The sequence below is a fragment of the Nicotiana tomentosiformis genome, chromosome 12 (assembly GCF_000390325.3).
Source record: "Nicotiana tomentosiformis chromosome 12, ASM39032v3, whole genome shotgun sequence".
NCBI classification, from domain to species: Eukaryota; Viridiplantae; Streptophyta; class Magnoliopsida; order Solanales; family Solanaceae; genus Nicotiana; species Nicotiana tomentosiformis.
The window spans coordinates 125,676,289-125,699,579 of NC_090823.1; the positions used below are offsets into that span (position 1 = coordinate 125,676,289).

General features: G+C 38.2%; 1 protein-coding gene and 1 long non-coding RNA gene across 2 annotated transcripts; one reads left to right on the plus strand and one right to left on the minus strand.

The window, feature by feature from the left end:
- The first annotated feature begins 4,842 nt into the window (after positions 1 to 4,842).
- On the plus strand, positions 4,843 to 5,220 carry LOC104119329 (LOB domain-containing protein 24-like). Its single transcript, XM_009630811.1, has one exon. It carries the CDS (start codon positions 4,843 to 4,845, stop codon positions 5,218 to 5,220), a length of 378 nt encoding a protein of 125 aa, XP_009629106.1.
- A 1,592-nt stretch (positions 5,221 to 6,812) lies between these two features.
- On the minus strand, positions 6,813 to 9,806 carry LOC104119327 (uncharacterized). Its single transcript, XR_691403.3, has 3 exons — positions 9,607 to 9,806; positions 8,334 to 8,510; positions 6,813 to 7,102 (listed from the first exon to the last, which is right to left on the minus strand). It is a non-coding gene; the product is annotated as an uncharacterized lncRNA (long non-coding RNA).
- Positions 9,807 to 23,291: the final 13,485 nt, after the last annotated feature.

Consider the following 23,291-nt stretch of genomic DNA (forward strand, 5'->3'; position numbering starts at 1 on the left):
GCCAGTCAGAGAAGCTACTAGGAGATTGAGCGGGAGATGCGGAGCAAATATCCACACCTATTTGAGGCTCCAGGTATGATTCTAAACCCGTTTGAGGATGAAAGTTTGTTTAAGAGGGGGAGAATGTAACGACCCAGCCGGTCGTTTTGAGTAATACAACCTCGTTCCCCCATTTACTGCTCAATTTGTGCTTTATAGTTGTTATGAGACTTGCCGGGGTAATTGGTTTGAGTCTGATGAGGTTTTGAAATGAAATGATATTGGCCTCCAAAAAAACAAAAAAAATAAGTTGAAAAGATTGACCGGATATTGGTTTATGTGTAAATGACCCCGAAATAGAATTTTGATGGTTCCTATAGCTCTGTATGAGGATTTTGGATTTAGGAGCGTGTCCCAAAAATTTTGGGGAAATACGTAGTTAAATTAGGCTTGAAATGGCTAAGATAGAAATTTAAGTTTGGAAGTTTGGCCGGGAAGTTGACTTTTTGATATCGGGGCCAGAATCCAATTCTGAAAATTTGTATACCTTCGTTATGTCATCTATGACTTGTGTGCAAAATTTGAGGTCAATCGAACTTTATTTGATTGGTTTCGGCATCGAATGTAGAAGTTGAAAATTCTTAAGTTCATTAGGCTTGAATTGAGGTATGCTTCATATTTTTAGCATTGTTTGATATAATTTGAGGTTTCGACTAAGCTTGTATGATATTTTAGGACTTGTTGGTGTATTTGGTTGAGATTCCGGGGACCTCGGGTGAGTTTCGGATGGTTAACGGATCAAATTTGGACTTAGAACAATTGAAACTTATTGCTGCCTATTGATGCAATCGCACCTGCGAAATTTGGCTCGCAGGTGCGAGCTCACAGAAGCGAGCCTGGTATCTCAGAAGCAGATGAGGCGTCGTAGAAGCGACGCAATGGTCACAGATGCAACCTGGGCTAAGGGGGCCTTGGACCGCTGAAATGAGTCCGTAGAAGCGGACTCCTTGTCCGCAGAAGCGGACTCCTTGTCCGCAGAAGCGAAGGTTGTAGAATAAGTGGGAGATTTACCGCAAAAGCGGAACCGCAGATGCGGTTAAAAATTCCGCAGAAGCGGAACCTCTGGGCAGTGTACAAAAACAAAGGGTTCCGAGTTTTTGTCATTTTTGGACATTCCAACACGGTTTTGGGGGAATTTTCAGAGAGAATTCACGGTAAAACTTGAGGTAAGTGATTTGTAATCATTGTTAGTCAATAATATTGGATTATCAATTAGTATTTTGATTAGATTACATGTTTTTGATGTGAAATTAGAGGATTTGGGCCTAGGGATTTCAAAATAAGAATTTGAGATTTGGAGGTCGAGTTGATGTCGGAATTTGTTAAAATTGGTATGGTTGGACTCGTGGTTGAATGGACATTCATATTTTATAACTTTTGTCGAGTTGCGAGACATGGGTCCCACATGTGATTTTTGAGTTAAATTTCGGATTTTTATTGAAAAATCTGTATTTTCATATGGAATTAATTCCTATAATTTGTATTGACTGAATCGAATTAATTGTGACTAGATTCGAGCCGATCGGAGTCAGAAAATTGAGGGAAAGGCATTCTTATTGACTGATTGAGCTTGGCTTGAGGTAAGTGACTTGTCTAATCCTGTGTGGGGAAAATTCCCTTAGGATTTGATACTGTTATAATATTTTGTGATATGTGAGCGCCGTATACGCAAGGTCACAAGTGCGTACACAGGCTAAATTTGGAAATATCGGTTCTTGCTAAGTAGTCTTCTTTTAAATTCTTTAAATGAGTTGCTTTAGTATATGTAGTTATTATGTTTAGCCTAGTATCACATGTTTATGTGCCTTAACTCTTACTTGCAATATGTGCAACATGCTTAGTTGAATTACTTGCTTCCTTGATTTGATTTAATCTTTAACTGTAAGATTCTTGCTGTAAATTCATTGTTCCTTCGGTTATCTGTTGTATATTTACTCTGGGACTACGAGGCGGTTCCTCGGGAGATCCCCATGTACTGCATATTTACTTTTAGGACTACGAGGCAGTTTCTCAGGAGATCCCCCTGTACTGCATATTTACTTTTGGGACTACGAGACGGTACCTTGTTTACCTCTATTTGTTGTGTTGTTCACTCCTCAGTCATCTCATTATATTATTATATGCTTTGGCGTATGTTTATTATTATTTCCAGTAGAGCCTGACCTGACCGCGTCACTACTCTACCGAGGTTAGGCTTGGCACTTACTAGGTACCGTTGTGGTGTACTCATACTATACTTCTGCACATCTTTTTGTGCAGATCCAGGTACTTCCTATCAGACCAGGTATCATTGAACTAGCTGCACGCGGAGACTTCAAGGTACATCTGCCAGCATCCGCAGACCTCGGAGTCCCCCTCTATCCTTATTATGTTGTCTTCCTGATTTCGCTTTAGACTCTGATGTATTGAGATACTCAGAATAAATTCTTAGAAGAGTGTGACTTATTTCTGCCGGGTTTTGTGGGTTGACATTATTGAATTAAAATTTTATATTTATTTCATATGTTGAGAAATGGGCTTCAGTTTTATTTTATGTATTTTTCGCAAATTGTTAAGCTTACTTAGTCTTAGAGACTAGGTATAATCACGACTACCTACGGAGGGTGAATTGGGGTCATGACTCTCTGTAATACCCCAGACTTTAGACAGTGTCCCACATCGGCAAAACACAAGAGGGATGCTGGGTATATAAGTTAACAAGCGTTAAACCCTAGTGATACTTTTTAAACCCGTGCGGGCCTAGGCCAAGAGCGGACAATATCACTAGCGGGTTGGGCTGCTACAGATGGTATCAAAGACACTCTTGTGTCAGCCTTGCCGATGGTGGATCAGAGTTCAACTGAGTTTAGGCAAATTCTGATTAGGCGGGGCATACCTTGTGATGAGTCTAGGCGAATCTCATGCGGTGGGACAAACCTCAGCGAGGATGCTGAGTCTTGGCGAATCCCATGTGGTGGGGCAAACCTCAGCGAGGACGCTGAGTCCATAAGAGGGTGTGTGTGTAACACCCCAAACTTTAGACATTGTCCCACATCGGCAAAACACAAGAGGGATGCTGGGTATATAAGTTAACAAGTTTTAGACCCTAGTGGCGCGTTTTAAACTCGTACGGGCCTAGGCACAGAGCGAACAATATCACTAGCGGGTTAGGATGTTACAATCTCATTCTTGATGTATTTGATCAAATCTATCATCATAAAAGGATTTGACCAGAGGTCAGGTGGAATGTCCCCTCTGTTATGTGCTCTTTTTGCTGGGATTATATAAAAGGAAAGCGCCACCTAAAGGCGTAAAATTTTAGAAGAAAAAAAAAGAATTTGACCAGCAAAAATAATTAGACTATGTTATTTGGAAACTTGATAAATTAAGTTGTAATATAAAATAGAAATATCTACATTAAGTGAAATTGAAGAAATTTTACCATATTCAACTATATATATTGCTATAATTTAAATTTCATGTTTATTAAGAAATCGTAAACCTTTGAAACTTTTTTGCCATTTTACTATTTCTTTGTTTTAGACCAAAAAGTAAATAATATTACCGATTAAACATTTTATTTTACTCTTTTCAACTATATACAGTCAGACATATCTATAACAACATCCCTATATAACGTTACTTATATAAAAAGTCAAGCTGTTTATGGAATTATTTTTTTATATTATATTTTACCTCTGTAACAGTGTATCTATAACAACAACATCCATCTTTATAACAACACGCTCTTTGTAAAATTATCCTTCTATAACAGCCATGTAAAATCTCTAAAATTACCGATAATAAGTCTAAAAAGTTTGGCAAAATATTTTGAAAACGTAATGCACCACTTATGATAAAAATATTTTGTTAATACAAACTTCCATAATTAAAGATTTTATTTAATTTCATTAAAATATATGCAAGTATGATTTTATTCCATTGCACAAAAGTTTTCGCCGTACATAATGCCTAATATTTAAAAATCTGCACATATCTTTTCTATTCCCACCGTACGTAAGTTTAAGATTTTAAGAAATACTCACTAAAGTTTGAGTCTTTTATTGGACTCAATATTTCTTGTGGTGTATTAAAAATTTTATGTAAGGCATTTTGATTTCTTGATGAGAATAATTCATGTCATATATATGGAGTCTACATCAAGCTATTTCTTTAGAAGTAAAGATAGCATTGTGTCAAAATAAGATAATATTTTTATATTCTATATGTAAAATTAAAAATGAAAAAAAAATTATAGATAGTTTTATCTATAACAACTAAATAATATTTAAATGTCAAATGATATTATAGGTGTACTATAATATCTATTTACTATAAAAGACGAAAAATATAAAAACAAATGGAGTTGTTATGAAGAAATTTGAATGTACTCTATATACGTAATTTAATTCAATTTTTAAACCTAACGCAAATACGCGCACACTAAACTTCGCTTGAACTGTAATTACATATGTCCCATGAATCGCAAGTAACCAAATATGAACATATTTATTAACAAGTAATATGAAGGATTTGCTACCCAAAAAAATTAAGTATATCACTCATTTTTAGAGAGAACAAAATCTAGGCTTATTAAATGTATTTAAGTAAGAGTCAAATCCTGTTATCTTAGATAAATCTGATTCTGTAATTAAAACGGTAAAATCATTATATATCTTCCTATATATATTTCTCATATTGCATTGTGTTTAATCAACTCACTTCTTCTCCATTTTTATATTAACAAGAAAATAGGGAGGAAAACTTTTCTTATATACCTTCTTTTAATTAAGTATTTAGGGTTAATTCCCAAGTGAAAAAAGGATGGAGAATGCAGATCCGCTCATATCTACTGAAAAATGTGCAGCCTGTACGCACCTACGGAAAAAATGTGATGCAAATTGCCAATTAGCTCCCTATTTTCCTTCCAATAAAACTGAAGATTTCCAAAATGTTTATCGACTTTTCGGCATAAGCAACATCATAAATATGCTTAATTCTGTTGATGATGAGCAAAAAGGAAAAATGGCAGAAAACTTAATTTTAGAGGCTAAGATTAGGAAAGAAAACCCTGTGTATGGTTGCCTTGCTATTGAAAGAAAACTGAGGTTAGCAATTGAAGAAACTGAGAAGGAACTTGAAATAGTACAGAAACAAAATGCTTTTTGCAAAGAAATGGCCAAATCTCAAATGCAAAAATAGCAGTTGAAACAACAGCTCGTTAGATCTTCCTTGGACAAGGTAATATTCCCCTTTAATTTCAATTTGTTTTCCTAGATATATAAAGTGAACATATAATTAGTTTTTTTGTACTTTTTGCTAGCAAACCCGCCATGGTATCTCGTATCTCAACCAACTTTTTTCTTATTGGAAAATCTCTTTTTTTCTTATACGTAACAAAGAGACTTCTTTCCCTTACCCTCACATGCATCATGTGCCAAGACTTACTATCTATAAACATTCGATTCTTATAAATCTTTTTTTTATTTTAATTGCACCTTTCAAGTTAGAATATAATCTTTAGCAAATTTACACTATCATTTTTGCTTAAACATGCCGTCTGCAACAACTAACTTTTATATTTAATTTTCATTGTAGGGTTGAATTCGAGGAGTATTAAATGGAACCTAGGAAGTAGTGGATTTGCAATGAAGATGATGAAGATCGTAGTTGACGTAGATTATTTATAGAGTTTATTGATGCGATCATATACTAGTGTTGAAAAAAAAAGGAAAAAAAGAGTCAGACTAAAAGCATATTTAAATTATTGTATTTTATTTTAATTTATGCTTTGTGATGAAAAACCATGTGTTCCATACAACAATTTACATGTCCTAATTGTCAAATTGCTACTTCAAATTATATGAATCTATACAAGCATGAAGACAAATTATGAAATCGGATTTGTATTTTTTGTTTATCTCTAGATAAATGCCGACCAGCTATTTTATATTCTTAAACCGAAAACATATTGTTTATTGGAATTACAAACGCTTGTTATTCAATAAAATAAATAAACTTGTGTGTTATTCATAAAATATAAAGAAAATTTAATTAATATTTTAATTTCATTTTAGAAAGAAGAAACAAACACCATGTAGAAAAAATTCAAGCCTTATCAAACCCAATGGAAACTACATAATAATATTAATATTAACTAAACAAAGAATTTAGAAGAAAGAGAGAGTAACAAAGAAAATGAAAAAAAGACCAAGTTTGGGGTGTTTCAAGGTATTTTAGTTTAACAAAACATAAGGTGTCACAACGTAAAATAACGACGTACCTACAAAAATTCAAGAACCATTTATTTCGAAAGCAATATTTGAAAAACTTTCTTCAAATTTTATTAAGATAGCAGTATGTATTAAGAGTGCCTTGAGCCATAGAACCATGTTTATATCCATAACTTGGAGAGAATAGTTGATAGTAATATACTATAAGAAAAAAAGGACTTTAGCGAGGAAAAATTCGGTTGCTAAAAGTCCAATTTCAATCGTCATTGATCATTTACGACCGGAAAAATTACGGTCGTCACCGGTCGTTAAAAGTTCCGACGTTAAAAGTACATGACCGGATTGGAATTCGGTCGTTAAAACTTTTTAACGACGGCAACAAATCCAGTCGTTATTCCTCCTTTTAGCTACTGAATTTTCCTTCGCTAATTGTCATTTCTTGGTCGCCAAAACATCAATAACGGCAACAAACTCAGCCTTTATAAGTGCTTCTAGCGACCAAATTTTTTTTCGTTAATTGTATAAATAACGGCAGCTAATATTGACATATCCACACACATATCCAAACACATTCAAAAAAGTCAGTACTCATATAAACATCATAGTTGATTACAAAGGATTAGAGTATCACATTACCAAAAACTATACCAATTCAAATTGTATGACATTATTTTTTTCAACTCTTAAATGAGAGAAAATAGAACTATAGCATATACAAACAACATCTTTAAAAAATCCCTCGCAAAACAAAGTGGGTTCCTCTTGCACTTCAACTTGTTCTTTAATATTTTTCATCAGTTTCAACTCGCTCTACACTATCTTCAAGAAAGCCATATCTTCAAATTCTTGATCTGATAAAATGAAAAGTGTATGTTACTGCATTACATCAGCAATTAGGAAAAAAGATTAAAAACTTGATGCATCAATTGCTTGTGGAAGTTTTGACATTTCATGAAACTTTAATCATGCAGAAACACACAAGAATGCAGAGTATTGTGCAGAAATGCAGAATGATGCGTAGAAATGCAGAATGCTGTGTAGAGATGAAGAACGCTTTACAAAAATGCAGAAAACTGTGCAAAAATACAAAATACGAAAATGATGTCCAGAATTCAATAACACTGTAGAAATGACGAATGCTATCTACAAATGCAGAACGTTGTCTAGAAAGGCAGAACGCTGCCTAGAACTGCGGTAATACTAGAAATACAATTCCAAGTTTGTTAAAAATCTTACAATTCCAAGTTTGTTAAAAATCTATCTTAATTTTTTCATGTTCACATCATTGTAGTATATACAATATCTAAAGTGGGGTAGAGGAGAAAAAGATAAAGATAAGCCTAATGTTCATGAGATCTATATGAAGATTACATACAATGTAATTACAAATATTAATCATAGGTGGAGGTTGACTTGAGTCTCACATAAGTAGGGCTATCCTTCTCAATTTCACTTGAGTGAATTAGGAATTACCATTGATAATCTACCACAAATGAAATTTACTTTAGGAAGAAAAAACTTCAGTAGTAAGAGTATGGAAGCTTTTTCTCTTTTGGGGAACCATATCTCACAGATAAGATATCAATGACAAAATTCTTTCCCTTTCTTTTTGCTGAGAATGGTAACATTTGGACAAAATTCTTTCCCTTTGTACCATAAGATCCTCTTCCATTCCTTTTTTTAGCTTATAATATTTGTAGTTCTGAGATTGACCGGAGTTGGAATCTAATTTATAAATTTAGAATGGAGTAACCATGTAAAGTTAATAGGAGTAATATTAGATGGAAGATCATCAAAAATATGATCACGGACCTAAATAGTCAGAGATAGGAAAGAAATAGTCGAGTGCAAGTGATAAAGGGACAACTTATAGTTGGAAATCTTAATATAATATCACTTCATGCATGTCATTAATAGGAAAAGCTACAGAAAAAAGACTTCAAATGTAACCCATGGATAAGGATTCATGTTAGTATCTTTCACTTTGGATTGCTAATTTAAAAAGCCTATCAACTATACCTAATATAATGCAAGCATTTAATATTCTTGAACTAATAGTGAAACAGAAGAGAAATGACATACTTGAAATGGTATTTATCCTCACAAACAACAATCACGAAGTAATAATGGTGAACCAATGTCTGCATGAACAACAACTACTACCTCCTGGGATTGCTGAGCATCGACTTCAAAGAAATTCAAGCAACTTGTGCTTCTAGGGAATGTCGAGCAACTTCTGCCTTCTTCACCTTCTCTTTCCTGATATGAGTTGATTGTAAGACTCAATTCAAATAAATTGTTGAACAAGTGAAGCAATAAAAGAACAAAAAATAAACAATCATCTCCAAGAACTCACCAACAAAAAAAAAAAAAATTTCCTTTTAAGGAGAGAAAAAGAAAACATATTGAGAGAGGTAGTATAAAAGTGTTGTTATACCGAATTATTATTCTGAGATTTTTATCAATAAGTAAGACATGAAGATGTGATTTACTTCATATATACAAGTGCACAATTCTAGAGGAGGTAATTTATTGCCAGGGAAGTATTGTGAAACATGTAACTGCTTTACTTGTTGCTTGTTACTCGAAACATGTGATATTCAATTGATATATTTATTGCAAGCTGTATCAACAGAAACTAATGTTCTTATTATGCGTTTAGCAAGTTAAAAAAATAAGATGCTAAAAGATCACGTCTTTAAGAAAATCTTAGATATAGTCCCTTCCTACTTAAACCAATATCATTCTTTTCCTTGAGGATCTTCAACAGAGTAAGCAATGTCCAAGAAACATTAAGCACCATTAATATACTCTTTGCTATACCTAGTTAAATCCATCCAACACTTGGACATATCATCTTGAAGTAAAGACAAGAACTTTATAGAATTGTAAAGTCCCATGTATTTCAGTTCATCCAACTAGTGATAATTCTTTAAAAAACCATTATGTCTTCATGGTTATATCTTTAGCCATAACTGCAACGAAAAGCACATAGATAAAGAGCAATATATAGAAAAATCATACAAGACAAGAAAAAAGAGATTACAACTTCCTATATTTGTACCTATTTCTCCCTTCACCTCATGTACCAAATGAAGATCCATACTTAGGTCAACAAAACAACAAAAATTGCAGAAAATTACAACTCTGGGCAGGTTTAATCCAGCATAACTAGACTATGATAAAAGATAGTATTGGGAAACATTATATTTTAAGAAGTAATCCAAAATACTTGATAAACACAAAGAAAAGAAGACCAATACCATCAAACCGAGAGACCATTGGACAATGAAAAGAATACCCAATTCCACTCAATAGTTACAACAGCAGGTTTAGCGATTTGGCATAAACTTACGTTGATGAGAAGGAAATTCTTAGGCGAGCAGTCGATGTTAACGGAGGAGACGGGCAGTATTTTTACTTCGAAGAAGTGTACTCCAAGATGGGCAACCGGAGGAGACGGTGGTGGTGACCAGTTTTCTTCATTCTTCCGATTGAAACAAGCGTTTTTTTATCCAAGCTTAAGGGTTTTTTTTGGGGGGGGGGAGTTGTGGGGTTGGGTTTGGGCGAAAAAAAGAGGGAAAAAGTTTGCGCATGTTTTTATTTAATAAATTACTTTTTAACAACTAGATATTATTCTTTTAAGGATAGAATATGTTTCCGTGATAATGTTGAAATTAAAAATTTACTTAAGTTTCATGTCTTTTCGTTAAGAAATGGTCGTTAAAAGTCAAGTTTCTTGTAGTATTCTTTGTTAAATTTTCAAATCCATGTTTGGGATTAGGTTTTAGATAATCTCATATTCTCATACAATAATATGTAAAATGTAGATCATTTTAATTTTCATAATGAAAGCGCACAAAATAAACAGGGAAAGAAATTTTCAATCAAGCCAAAATTAAAGGCGCTAAATACTGAAGTGTTTGATTTAATAAGTTTTCAAAAATATTTCTGAAAATTTAAGAAGAAAAAAAAAAGCGAAATTCTTAAAACAGCTATAGCCTATAATGTATAACACCTGGAACCATAATTAAAAAGTCACCAGCTTAATTTATCCACAAAACATACAAAATGAAGGTGAACTTATTACTTCATGTAAATTTATGCTACCATTTTCTCAACTTTCTTTATTAGCCATCTCCGAAAACCAGCAGCCCAAAACTCAGCCCCTCATAAAGGGGTGAACAAAAAGGTCTTATTCTGCATCGAACTTATGCTAGCGTTTGGACATAGATTTGGTTGAAAATTGAAAAAAGAGTTTTTGAAATTGTGTTGAAAAATAATTTTTAGAAGTTGAAGTTGTGTTTGGATATGCATTTTATTTGAAAAAAATAAACTTGAAATTTTGTGCGTGGAAGAAAATTTTTTTACCCAAAAACTGCTCTAAACTAGTTTTTGGGAACTTAAAAAAAAATTAAAATTTTTGTTGAAAAAATGTACCCAAAACCTATGGTTATATATATATATATATATATATATGTCACGAAATATCTCATTTGTCCAAAAAGTCGTCTTTGTGTCATCATCAACTAAAATCCAATGAAGCCAATGGAAAAGAAAATCTTCAAAAATATCATTCATATCAAGGGCGAAGGTGTACCGCAAAACCCATCGAGTACAATTAACTAACCTAGCTCTCTGAAAATCTTCTTCCTTTGGACATCCGTTTCAGTATGCTAATAAGCTGATTTTTGAGTATTTAGGTATATTAACAAATGGGACTTGGTAAGCAATTTTGGTTTTGATTCAAGGTAGTCGTATGCGTACACACTACTCTTTCCATATCCCACTTTTACTATTATACTTAGATTATTATTATTGTTGTTGTGTTCAAGAAAGTTCTATGGATGTATCCCCTCAAAGTTCTATAAATGCACAATCGGAAAATTGGGATATTTATGGGATAAAAATACATTTTGTGGTTCTACCCTCCTATCTTATAGAAAATCCTGAACCGATCTTACTTAGGTGACTTATGCCCCATGATATTTAAGCTCTCCTCAGTCCTCCTTGATGCTTGCCTCAAGATTTTCCTCGAAACTCGCCCAAAGAATACCTTTTGAGAACACTAATTTAAGGTAACTCTAAACACCTTTCAGTTCCAAACTAAACCGTTTCTCTCTCCACGCTCCCTCTCCCAGCCAGCTCTAACGGTCACTTGTACGATCGGCAGTCGGCGACCACCAGAAACGCTAGCGACCACCCACACCCAGCAGGTAAGTCCCCCTCCCCCCCCCCCCAAATCTCTCCCTCTCTCTTTCTTTTCTTCCCTTTTCCCCCTACTCCCAACCCTAACAGGGGCGACATATCCGGTGACTGTTGCCCATCGGCGCCCCCTTTTCCGGTGACTACAACAACACATTTTTCCCTTTCTTTTCTTCTTCTTCTTACTTGCGTGTAACCCCCCACCCTCCCACACACACATACACACACACTCACTTTTTTTCTTCTCCCCCATTTTCTCTTCTTTCCTCTCCCTTTTCCCTTCTTCGCTACTATTGGTATTGTACTGCTGCCCACCGGCGACATCTTTTCTGGTGACTGCAATAGCCTTGCCCCCTTGTTCCCTTTCTTTCCTTCTTCTTCTTACCTGTGTGTAACCCCTCCCCCCTTAGGTGACTTATGCTCCACGATATTTAAGCTCTCCTCAGTCCTCCTTGATGCTTGCCTCAAGATTTCCCTCGAAACTCGCCCAAAAAATACCTTTTGAGAACACTAATTTAAGGTAATTGTAAACACCTTTCAGTTCCAAACTAAACTGTTCTCTCTCCACGGTTCCTCTCCCAGTTAGCTCTAACGGTCACTTGTACGATCGGCAGCCGGCGACCACCAGAAATGCTGGCGACCCCCCCCCCCAAATCTCTCCCTCTCTCTTTCTTTTCTTCCCTTTTCCCCCTACTCCCAACCCTAACAGGGGCGACATATCCGGTGACTGTTGCCCGCCAGCGACCCCTTTTTCGGGGACTACAACAGCCCATTTTTCCCTTTCTTTTCTTCTTCTTATTACTTGCGTGTAATCCCCTCCCCCCCTCCCCCCACACACTTTTTTTCTTCTCCCCCCTTTTCTCTTCTTTCCTCTCCCTTTTCCCTTCTTCGCTACTGTTGATGTTGTACTGCTGCCCGCCGGCGACATCTTTTCTGGTGACTGCAACAGCCTTGCCCCCTTGTTCCCTTTCTTTCCTTCTTCTTCTTACCTGCGTGTAAACCCTCGCCCCCCCCCCCCCCCCACTTTTTTCTCCCCCCCCCCCCCCATTTTCTTCTTTCCCTTTTTTGCTACTGCTATAGCTTCACCAGTAGTAGTGGTGACAGCCCCCCCTCTTTTTTAGTGCCATGGTGTTTTGTGTGTATTGCATGTAAAAGTCAGTGGCTATTGGCAACAAGGGGTGTGTGTGCATGCAAACATTGGAGAACAGCCCGGGCGAGTGTCAGCAAGGGGCGGCGAGAAATTGGACAGAAATGTGCCAAGTGACGTAACATTGTCGCGTGCATCAAGACAATCTCCAGGTTTTATTCACAGGATTTGGTACCTCCCGTATTCCTGTTTCCCTTCTTTGTGTTAGCTAGATTGTTGTCATTTTAGTTCGCATTAGTTTAATCTCCATATTAGCGTGCATGTAGTTACAACTTGTTCCCTTCTAGTTTGGTATGTTGCCTCTTGTGTGTTAGTGATTTCTTTAGTTTGTCGTAGGTATAGTGGTTGTAGTCAGGGATGGTAGAGTGAGGTCATATCCTCGGGGGCGGGGGGTGGGCCAGAGAACAGGGTTGGGGCAGGAGGCAGGGGAGGTAAGGGGAACAAGGGAGCCTATAGGTTGAGAATTGGGTCATGGAACATAGGAACATTGATGGGTAAGTCTATAGAGTTGACGAATATACTCCAGAAGAGGAAGGTCAATATAGAGTGTGTCCAGGAGTCAAGGTGGGTAGGATCGAAGGCGAGGGATGCGTACGGGTATAAACTTTGGTACTCTAGAGTCCGGAAGGGTAAGAATGGAATAGGTATTCTGGTGGATAGAAAACTTAGAGAGTCTGTAGTTAAGGTTAGGCGGGTGAATGATAGATTAATGACTATTAAGTTGGTGGTTGGAGAGTGCACCCTAAACATCGTTAGCGCTTACGCGCCGCATGCGGGCATAGATGAGGAGGTTAAAAGGTGTTTCTGGAAGGGGTTGGATGAGATTGTGCGTAATGTTGATAAGTAGGGATTTTGACCGCTTATTTGCTATCTTTTACTTGCGTTTAGCTCAAAAATGCTTAAAGGTATTCCCGAAAACTAATGAAATATGCTTTTGTACAGGAACATTAGAAAATGAGCCAAAGGAGTCAAAATCAACTCATAAAGGAGTCAAAAGTGGATAAGGACCAAAACAAGGTAAAAGGCCCACAGTGTGCACTGCACAATACTGTATGCGGCCACAAAATAAAGGAAGAGCCATGTCAGTTCTTCTTCAGAGTATGCGGACTGCACAAATATTATGCGGCCGCAGAAGAGGAGATTTAGAGAACTGGTTTTGGGCAAGCTGAAGGAGTGCGGACCGCAACATAATTATGCGGTCACATAATGTCAAGTGTGGCCGCACTCAATATTATGCGGTCCGCAGCAGACAAAGATCAGAGAGATGGGACTTCAGAGTCAAGTTGGAATGCGGACAGTACTATTTTTATATGGCCGCACAATCAGAAGCGCGGACGCTCTCATTTTTATGCGGTCCGCAGAAATCCCAAAGTGCTAAGCCCAAGTTCCAAGAATCTGGACCGCACTATAATTGTGCGGCCGCAAAAGCTCATTTGTGCGGACCGCACACAAAATTATGCGGTCGCACAACCTTCATAAGGGCATTTTTATCAGATATTTTCAGCTTAGTATAAATAAAACTTTTTATCATTTTTAGGTGAAGTTGGGTGCACCTGAACACTGAGAGCGTTTTTATTTATTGTATTGGGTAACTTTGTACTAGCTTAGCATTTAAATATTAGGTTTTCTTTCCCTAATCAATTATTATGCATTCTATCTTAATTTCTTCTTGTATTTCTTCATTTTTCATGAGTAGCTAAATTTCTAGCTAGAGTTGTGGCCCAATCCTAGTTTGGGTACTTAATGGGTGTTTGAGTTAGGACTTGTTTGTGATTGGGTTAGTGATATTTAGCCTAGTTCTTTCTAGAGTTCAAGGATTAATGGTTGCAAATATTGATTCATGCCTAATTGACTTAGTCTCTACTTGAAAAAGAGTGACTAAGTCTAGGAAAACTTGGCTAACAAGAAATTGGGGTTAACTCAAGAAATTGATAGCCCTAATTAAAGGGTTGAATCTAGAGATAGTAAGACCCGATTTGAGCATTTATCACTTGTTTTGTACAATACCCATTTGGACTTGAGAAAGCCAAAGTGGACAAAATCACTCAAACTACTGAGAGGTATATAGTGGATAATTGTGTGTAATTGTTGTATTATAACCCCGACCAATCAAACTTTTCCTAGAGTTTATAACCCATTAGATAACCACCTAGGTGAAAGTCACGATCCTAGATCTTTTATCATTTGGAAAACAACCAAAACCAAAAATATTATCTACTAGTTTTATAATTGCAATCAATAGGTTAAAGTAGAAGTAGAAACAACAAACAAGAATGTGGAAGTGTAATCTTAGGCATATTGTACAATTACACTAAATATATACCCAATCCCAATTCTAACTCCTTGAGGATTCGACCCCGACTTGCGTTGGGTTTTATTATTGTTTCGACCGTCTCATAGGGATTTTGACCGCTTATTTGCTCTCTTTTACTTGAGTTTTAGCTCAAAATGCTTAAAGGTATTCCCGAAAACTAATGAAATATGCTTTTGTACAGAAACATTGGAAAACGAGCCAAAGGAGTCAAAATCAACTCATAAATGAGTCAAAAGTAGACAAGGACCAAAACAAAGCAAAAGGCCCACAGTGCGGACCGCACAATACTGTGTGCGGCCACAAAACAAAGGAAGAGCCATGTTAGTTCTTCTTCAGAGTATGCGGACCGCACAAATATTGTGCGGCCGCAGAAGAAGAGATTCAGAGAGCTAGTTTTAGGCAAGCTGAAGGAGTGCGGACTGCACCATAATTGTGCGGCCGCAGAATGTCAAGTGCGGCCGCAGTCAATATTATGCGGTCCGCAGCAGACAAAGATAAGAGAGATGGGACTTCAGAGTCAAGTTGGAATGCGGACCGCACTATTTTTGCGCGGTCGCAGTCATTTTTATGCGGTCCGTAGAAATCCCGAAGTGCCAAGCCCAAGTTTCAAGAATGCGGACCGCACTATAATTGTGCGGCCGCAGAAGCTCATTTGTGCGGACCGCACCAAAATTATGCGGCCGCACAAACTTCGCAGGAGAATTTTTGTCAGATATTTTCAGCTTAGTATAAATAGAACTTTTTGTCATTTTTAGGTGAAGTTGGATGCACCTGAACACTGAGAGCGTTTTTATGTACTGTATTGGGCAACTTTGTACTAGCTTAGCATTTAAATATTAGATTTTATTTCCCTAATCAATTATTATGCATTCTATCTTAATTTCTTCTTGTATTTCTTCATTTTTCATGAGTAGCTAAATTTCTAGCTTGATTGTGGCCCAACCCTAGTGTGGGTACTTAATGGGTGTTTAAGTTAGGACTTTTTTGTGATTGGGTTAGTGATATTTAGCCTAGTTCTTTCTAGAGTTCAAGGATTAATGGTTGCAAACATTGATTCATGCCTAATTGACTTAGTCTCTGCTTGAGAAATAGAAACTAAGTCTAGGAAAACTTGGCTAACAAGAAATTGGGGTTAACTCAAGAAATTGATAGCCCTAATTAAAGGGTTGAATCTAGAGATAGTAAGACCCGACTTGAGCATTTATCACTTGTTTTGTGCAATACCCATTTGGACTTGAAAAAGACAAAGTGGACAAAATCACTCAAACTACCGAGAGGTATAGAGTGGGTAATTGCGTGTGATTGTTGTATTACAACCCCGACCAATCAAACTTTCCCTAGAGTTTACAACCCATTAGATAACCACCTAGGTGTAAGTCACAACCCTAGATCTTTTATCATTTGGAAAACAACCAAAACCAAAAATATTGTCTACTAGTTTTATAATTGCAATCAATAGGTTAAAGTAGAAGTAGAAACAACAAACAAGAATGTGGAAGTGTAATCTTAGGTATATTGTTCAATTACACTAAATATATACCTAATCCCAATTCTAACTCCCTGAGAATTCGACCCCGACTTGCGTTGGGTTTTATTATTGTTTCGACCGTCTCATAGGGATTTTGACCGCTTATTTGCTCTTTTTTACTTGCGTTTTAGCTCAAAATGCTTAAAGGTATTCCCGAAAACTAATGAAATATGCTTTTGTACAGAAACATTGGGAAACGAGCCAAAGGAGTCAAAATCAACTCATAAATGAGTCAAAAGTAGACAAGGACCAAAACAAGGCAAAAGGCCCACAGTGTGGACCGCATAATACTGTGTGCGGCCGCAAAACAAAGGAAGAGCCATGCCAGTTCTTCTTCAGAGTATGCGGACCGCACAAATATTGTACGGACGCAGAAGAAGAGATTCAGAGAGCTAGTTTTGGGCAAGCTGAAGGAGTGCGGACCGCACCATAATTGTGCAGCCGCAGAATGTCAAGTGCGGCCGCAGTCAATATTATGCGGTCCGCAGCAGACAAAGATAAGAGATATGGGACTTCAGAGTTAAGTTGGAATGCGGACCGCACTATTTTTGTGCGGCCGCACAATCAGAAGCGTGGTCGCACTCATTTTTATGCGGTCCGCAGAAATACCGAAATGCCAAGCCCAAGTTCCAAGAATGTAGACCTCACTATAATTGTGCGGCCGCAAAAACTCATTTGTGCGGAGCGCACACAAAATTATACGACCGCACAACCTTCGCAGTGGCATTTTTGTCAGATATTTTCAACTTAGTATAAATAGAACTTTTTATCATTTTTAGGTGAAGTTGGATGCACCTCAACACTGAGAGCGTTTTTACTTACTGTATTGGGCAACTTTGTACTAGCTTTGCATTTAAATATTAGTTGTTCTTTCCCTAATTAATTATTATTCATTCTATCTTAATTTCTTCTTGTATTTCTTGATTTTTTATGAGTAGCTAAATTTCTAGCTAGGGTTGTGGCCCAACCCTAGTGTGGGTACTTAATGGGTGTTTGAGTTAGGACTTGTTTGTGATTGGGTTAGTGATATCTAGCCTAGTTCTTGCTTGAATTCAAGGATTAATGGTTGTAAACATTGATTCATGCCTAATTGACTTAGTCTCTACTTGAGAAAGAGAGACTAAGTCTAGGAAAACTTGGCTAACAAGAAATTAGGGTTAACTCAAGAAATTAATAGCCCCAATTAAAGGGTTGAATCTAGAGATAGTAAGACCCGACTTGAGCATTTATCACTTGTTTTGTGCAATACCCATTTGGACTTAAGAATTCCAAAGTGGGCAAAATCACTCAAACTACCGAGAGATATAGAGTGGGTAATTACGTGTGATTGTTATATTACAACTCTGACCATTCAAACTTTCCCTAGAGTTTACAACCCATTAGATAACCACCTAGGTGGAAGTCACGACCCTAGATCTTTTATCATTTGGAAAATAACCAAAACCAAAAAAAATTTCTGCTAGTTTTATAATTGCAATCAATAGGTTAAAGTAGAAGTAGAAACAACAAACAAGAATGTGGAAGTATAATCTTAGGCATATTGTTCAATTACACTAAATATATACCTAATTCCAATTCTATCTCCCTGTGGAATCTACCCCGACTTGCGTTGGGCTTTTATTATTGCATCGACCGCCTCGCAACCTAAATTAGTGGTGTGAGTTTGGCGACATCAATTTTTGGCGCCATTGCCGGGGAGTTAAATGGATTTACTATATATCTAGGTTTTTGTGTGATTTGTCTTCCTTTCCTTCCGAGTCACTAATTTTGTTTTTGAATTGCTTATAGGTACGAGAATGTCTCTCAACAATGAGCCCATTGGTAATTTGCCATTGGGGGAGGAAGTGGACGATGATCAAGGAGATGAGGTGCTTCCCGAACCTCAAGCAAATTGGCGAGGCCGACTGCCTAATGATAATGTTCCTGTCCCTCCCCCACCTCCACCAAGAGCGACAGCGCACCGGGTGTTGCCGAACGAGGGTTATGCAAGTGCTATAGTCCCGCCCCACATTAGGGCGGGCAACTTCCAAATCACCAACGTGATGCTTACACTACTTGAGCAACGGGGATTCTTCACCGGGGCTCCAAATCAAAATGCTTACAAGCATCTCAAGGGGTTCGTCGATACTTAGTTGGGGAGCAAGCAAACCAATGTTTCTGAGGACACGCTAAGGAAGAGGCTATTTCCCTTCTCTTTACGGGGAAAAGCATTGGACTGGCTAGAGAGATTGCCCAATCATTCCATCCATACATGGAATGAGTTGGCCGAAAAATTCATTGCCAAATTCTTCTCTCCGGGGCACATGATTGCACTACGGGATGAAATTCTAATGTTCAAGCAAGAGCCCAATGAGCCATTGCATGAGATTTGAGAAAGATATTGTACCATGGTTAAAGAGTGCCCGAATAATGATATGACCGAGGCCATGATCCAACAAACCTTCTACAGGGGGATCAACACAACAAGTCAATGTGTGGTAAATTAACTCACTGGCGGGAACTTCATGAACACACCTTATGCCGAAGCTTGTGAAATTTTGGATGAGATGGCAGATACCTCATCGTCATGGCAAAGTAGGGCCAATGTTCCGCAAGGTGACCCCAATGTCATTCACCTACACAAGGAACTACATGATCATGGGTAAGCTATCGCAGAGTTAGCAACCACAATGAACCAATTGGCCAAAGCTCAGCTGCAACAAATTCAAGGGCCGAAACAAGTGAATGCGATGAGAGGTGTAAATATGATGATGAACAAGAGACGGAAAAAAGGTCAACAAGGGCAAAGCCGTCCGGAACAATTCATGCAAGATGATAGTGTGTATGACCAAGGTGATTCGTATAATGAGCTAGGAGAAGAAGTTCAATACGTCAACAATTATCAAGGTCAAAGAAACAATACTCAAAATCAACAACAATGGAGATCACAAGGAAATCAAGGAAATTGGAACAACCAAGGCCACCAAGGCAATTGGAGTGGTGGCAACAACAATCAAAGCAATTGGAATAATCAAGGAAACCAAGGCAATTGGGGTGGCAACAATCAAAGTAATTGGGGAGGTAATCAAGGAGGGTGGAACAACAACAACAACCGGGGGTCGGGTTTTCAAAGGCCCCTGATATTCCAACAAACTAGCAATCCACCCCCCTATCCTTCTCAAGGCCTGAGCCCGAGCTCTTCTAATAATGAGATGGGACGGATTGAAAGTATGTTCAAACAAATGATGGAGAAAATGCTGACTTCGATGCTCAATTAGCCTCCCACAATACTTCAATCCGCAATTTGGAGGTTCAACTTGGCCAAATCTCACAAACATTGAACACTCATCCTAAGGGGGCACTACCAAGTGATACGGTGGTGAACCCAAAGGGGTAAAATAATACGGGACATGCTATGGCCGTGACTACGAGAAGTGGAAAAGGTGGAGATGCAACCATCTCAAATCAAAGAAGAATTATGGATAATGATGTTGTAGTTCAAGAAGATGAAATTCCAAGCAATATTGTTCAAGCTAATAATGAAGGGAGAATTGATATTGATGAAAATGTGGAGGAGACGCAAGAAGAGGTGAACCCGTCTAGGGAGCACATGATTGATATACCGGAACCAGTAGTGCCAAAGGCTAAGGCACCAATGCCAAGGCCTCCTCCTCCATACCTTTAAAGGCTTGCAAAGCAAAATAGTGAGAACCAATTAAAAAAGTTTATTGACATGATGAAGAGTTTGTCTATCAATGTACCATTGGTTGAGGCATTAGAACAAATGTCGGGTTATGCAAAGTTCATGAAGGACTTGGTAACCAAGAAGACGTCGATGAATTGTGAAACTATCAATATGACACATCAAGTGAGTGCTATTGTGCACTCAATGGCTCTGAAATTGGAAGATCCGGGTGCTTTCACAATCCCTTACACTATTGAGAACGCCGACTTTGCCAAAGTTTTATGTGATTTGGGGGCAAGTATCAACTTGATGACCTACTCTGTGTTCAAAACTTTGGGAATTGTTCAACCAAGACCCACATCTATGAGGTTGCAAATGGCGGATCAGACTATGAAGAGGCCATTGGGAATTATTGATGATGTGTTAGTCCGTGTTGATAAGTTTATCCTTCCAGCGGACTTTGTGATCCTTGATTGTGAGGTTGACTACGAGGTGCCTATTATCTTGGGTAGACCTTTCCTTGCTACGGGGAAGGCTCTTGTTGATGTGAAAGCCGGTGAGCTCACTTTTCGGATGGGTGACGAAAAGGTAGTTTTTCATGTGTGCAAATCGATGAGGCAACCAAATAGCAACGAAGTTTGTTCATTCGTGGATTTAGTGACCGAAGTAATTGTTGATGATGCTAGTGTTGTGATGAATATTGAGGAAACCTTGGAAGCTATTTTACTCAATCATGATGATGATGAGAAGGAAGGCTTTGTGGAATGTGTTAATGCTTTGCAAGGAATGGGGTCATATACTTATGAACCCCAAAAATTGTCCTTAGATCTTGAGAACCGAAAGACTCCTCTAACAAAGCCCTCAATCGAGGAGCCTCCCACTTTAGAGTTAAAGCCTTTGCCTTCACATCTAAGGTATGAGTTTCTTGGCCCTTGTTCCACTTTACCTGTTATTCATTTCTCTTGCTTGACTAACGTGCAGGTAGATTCTACTTTGGCGGTGCTCCAAAAGAGGAAGAAAGTGATAGGTTGGACATTGGCGGATATTCGGGGTATAAGCCCCGCCTTTTACATACACAATATTATTTTGGAGGAGGATTCCAAACCCTCCGTGGAGCATCAAAGAAGATTGAATGAAGCAATGCAAGAGGTAGTGAATAAGGAGATCATAAAGTGGTTGGATGCCGGGGTTGTTTACCCCATTTCCGATAGCTCATGGACTTCTCCGGTGCAATGTGTCCCAAAGAAAGGGGGCATGACTGTGATAACTAATGACAAGAATGAACTGATCCCCACAAGAACTTTCACCGGGTGAAGAGTGTGCATGGACTATAGGAAGCTCAACAAAGTCACTCGGAAAGATCATTTTCCGCTTCTATTTCTTGATCAAATGTTGGATAGGTTGGCCGGACGTGTTTTCTATTGCTTCATGGATGGATACTCCAGCTACAATCAGATTCTTATTGCTCCTGAGGACCAAGAGAAGACCACTTTCACTTTCCCATATGGTACCTCTGTATTCTTGAGGATGCCATTTGGGGTTATGTAATGTACCGGTAACTTTTTAACGGTGTATGACGGCTATTTTCACCGATATGGTGAAAGATATTCTTGAGGTCTTCATGGACGATTTCTCCGTCGTTGGGAATTCTTTTGATGATTGCTTGAAAAACTTGGACAAGGTATTGGCAAGATGTGAGGAAACTAACTTGGTTTTGAATTGGGAGAAATGACACTTCATGGTCGAGGAAGGCATTGTCCTCGGTCACAAGATTTCAAAGTAAGATATTAAGGTTGATAAGGCCAAAGTTGAAGTGATCTCCAAACTCCCTCCCCCTACATCCGTGAAGGGAGTGAGGAGCTTTTTGGGTCATGCGGGGTTCTATTGCCGATTCATCAAGGATTTTTCTAAGGTGGTGAACCCTTTGTGTAAACTTTTGGAGAAGGAATCCAAGTTCCATTTCAATGAATATTGCATGAAAGCATTCGAGTTGCTTAAGTTCAAGTTAACTACTACTCTTATTATCACCGCACTGGATTGGAGCTTGCCATTTGAGCTCATGTGTGACGCTAGTGATGTGGCGGTCGGAGCAGTTTTGGGGCAGCATATTAACAAAATCTTCCATCTGGTCTATTATGCAAGCAAGACCATGAATGATGCCCAAGTCAACTACACAGTGACCGAAAAAGAGCTCCTTGCTATTGTCTTTGCTATGGAGAAGTTCCGCCCGTACTTGATGGGTAAAAAGGTGATTGTTCACACCGACCATACGGTGCTTCAATATTTGATGAGCAAGAAAGATTCTAAAGCAAGACTAATGCAGTGGGTGCTTCTTTTGCAAAAGTTTGATCTAGAGATTCAAGACCGCAAATGTAGTGAAAACCAAGTGGCGGACCACTTATCTCGTTTGGAGGAGGAGGGGAGGCCACATGATGGCCTTGAGATAATTGATTCATTTCCCGACGAGCAACTCCTAGCCATTTCTATGACTGGGATGCCATGGTTCGCCGACTTTTCCAATTATCTTGTGAGTGGCATTGTACCGAATGAGTTCTCTTCAAACCAAAGGAAGAAGCTCAAACGGGATTTCCTTGACTATTATTAGGATGAGCCGTATCTTTTCCGAATATATACTGATGGTGTGATCCGACGATCTATGCCGGAGGTAGAACAAATGGAAATTCTTGAGGCTTGCTACTCTTAGCCATATAGTGGTCACCATGGTGGAGCTAGAACGGCAACAAAAGTGTTTAGTTGTGGATTCTATTGGCCTACTCTTTACAAGGATGCTAGCGATCTCGAAAAGCGTTGTGATGAATGTCAAAGGGCCGGTGGAATTTCTAAGAAAAATAAGATGCCCCTCACCACTATTTTGGAGATAGATATTTTCGATGTGGGGGGTATTGATTTTATGGGTGCGTTTGTTAGCTCTTGTGGGAACACATACATTCTAGTTGCGGTGGATTATGTATCTAAATGGGTTGAGGCCATTGCTTTGCTCAACAATGAAGCAAGGAGTGTGGTGGCATTTATGAAAAAGAATATCTTCACAAGGTTTGGTACTCCAAGGGCCACTATTAGTGATGGGGGATCGCACTTTTGCAACAAAGCTTTTGACACCTTACTTACAAAGTATGGTATTACTCACAAAGTGTCGACCCCCTACCATCCTCAAGCAAGCG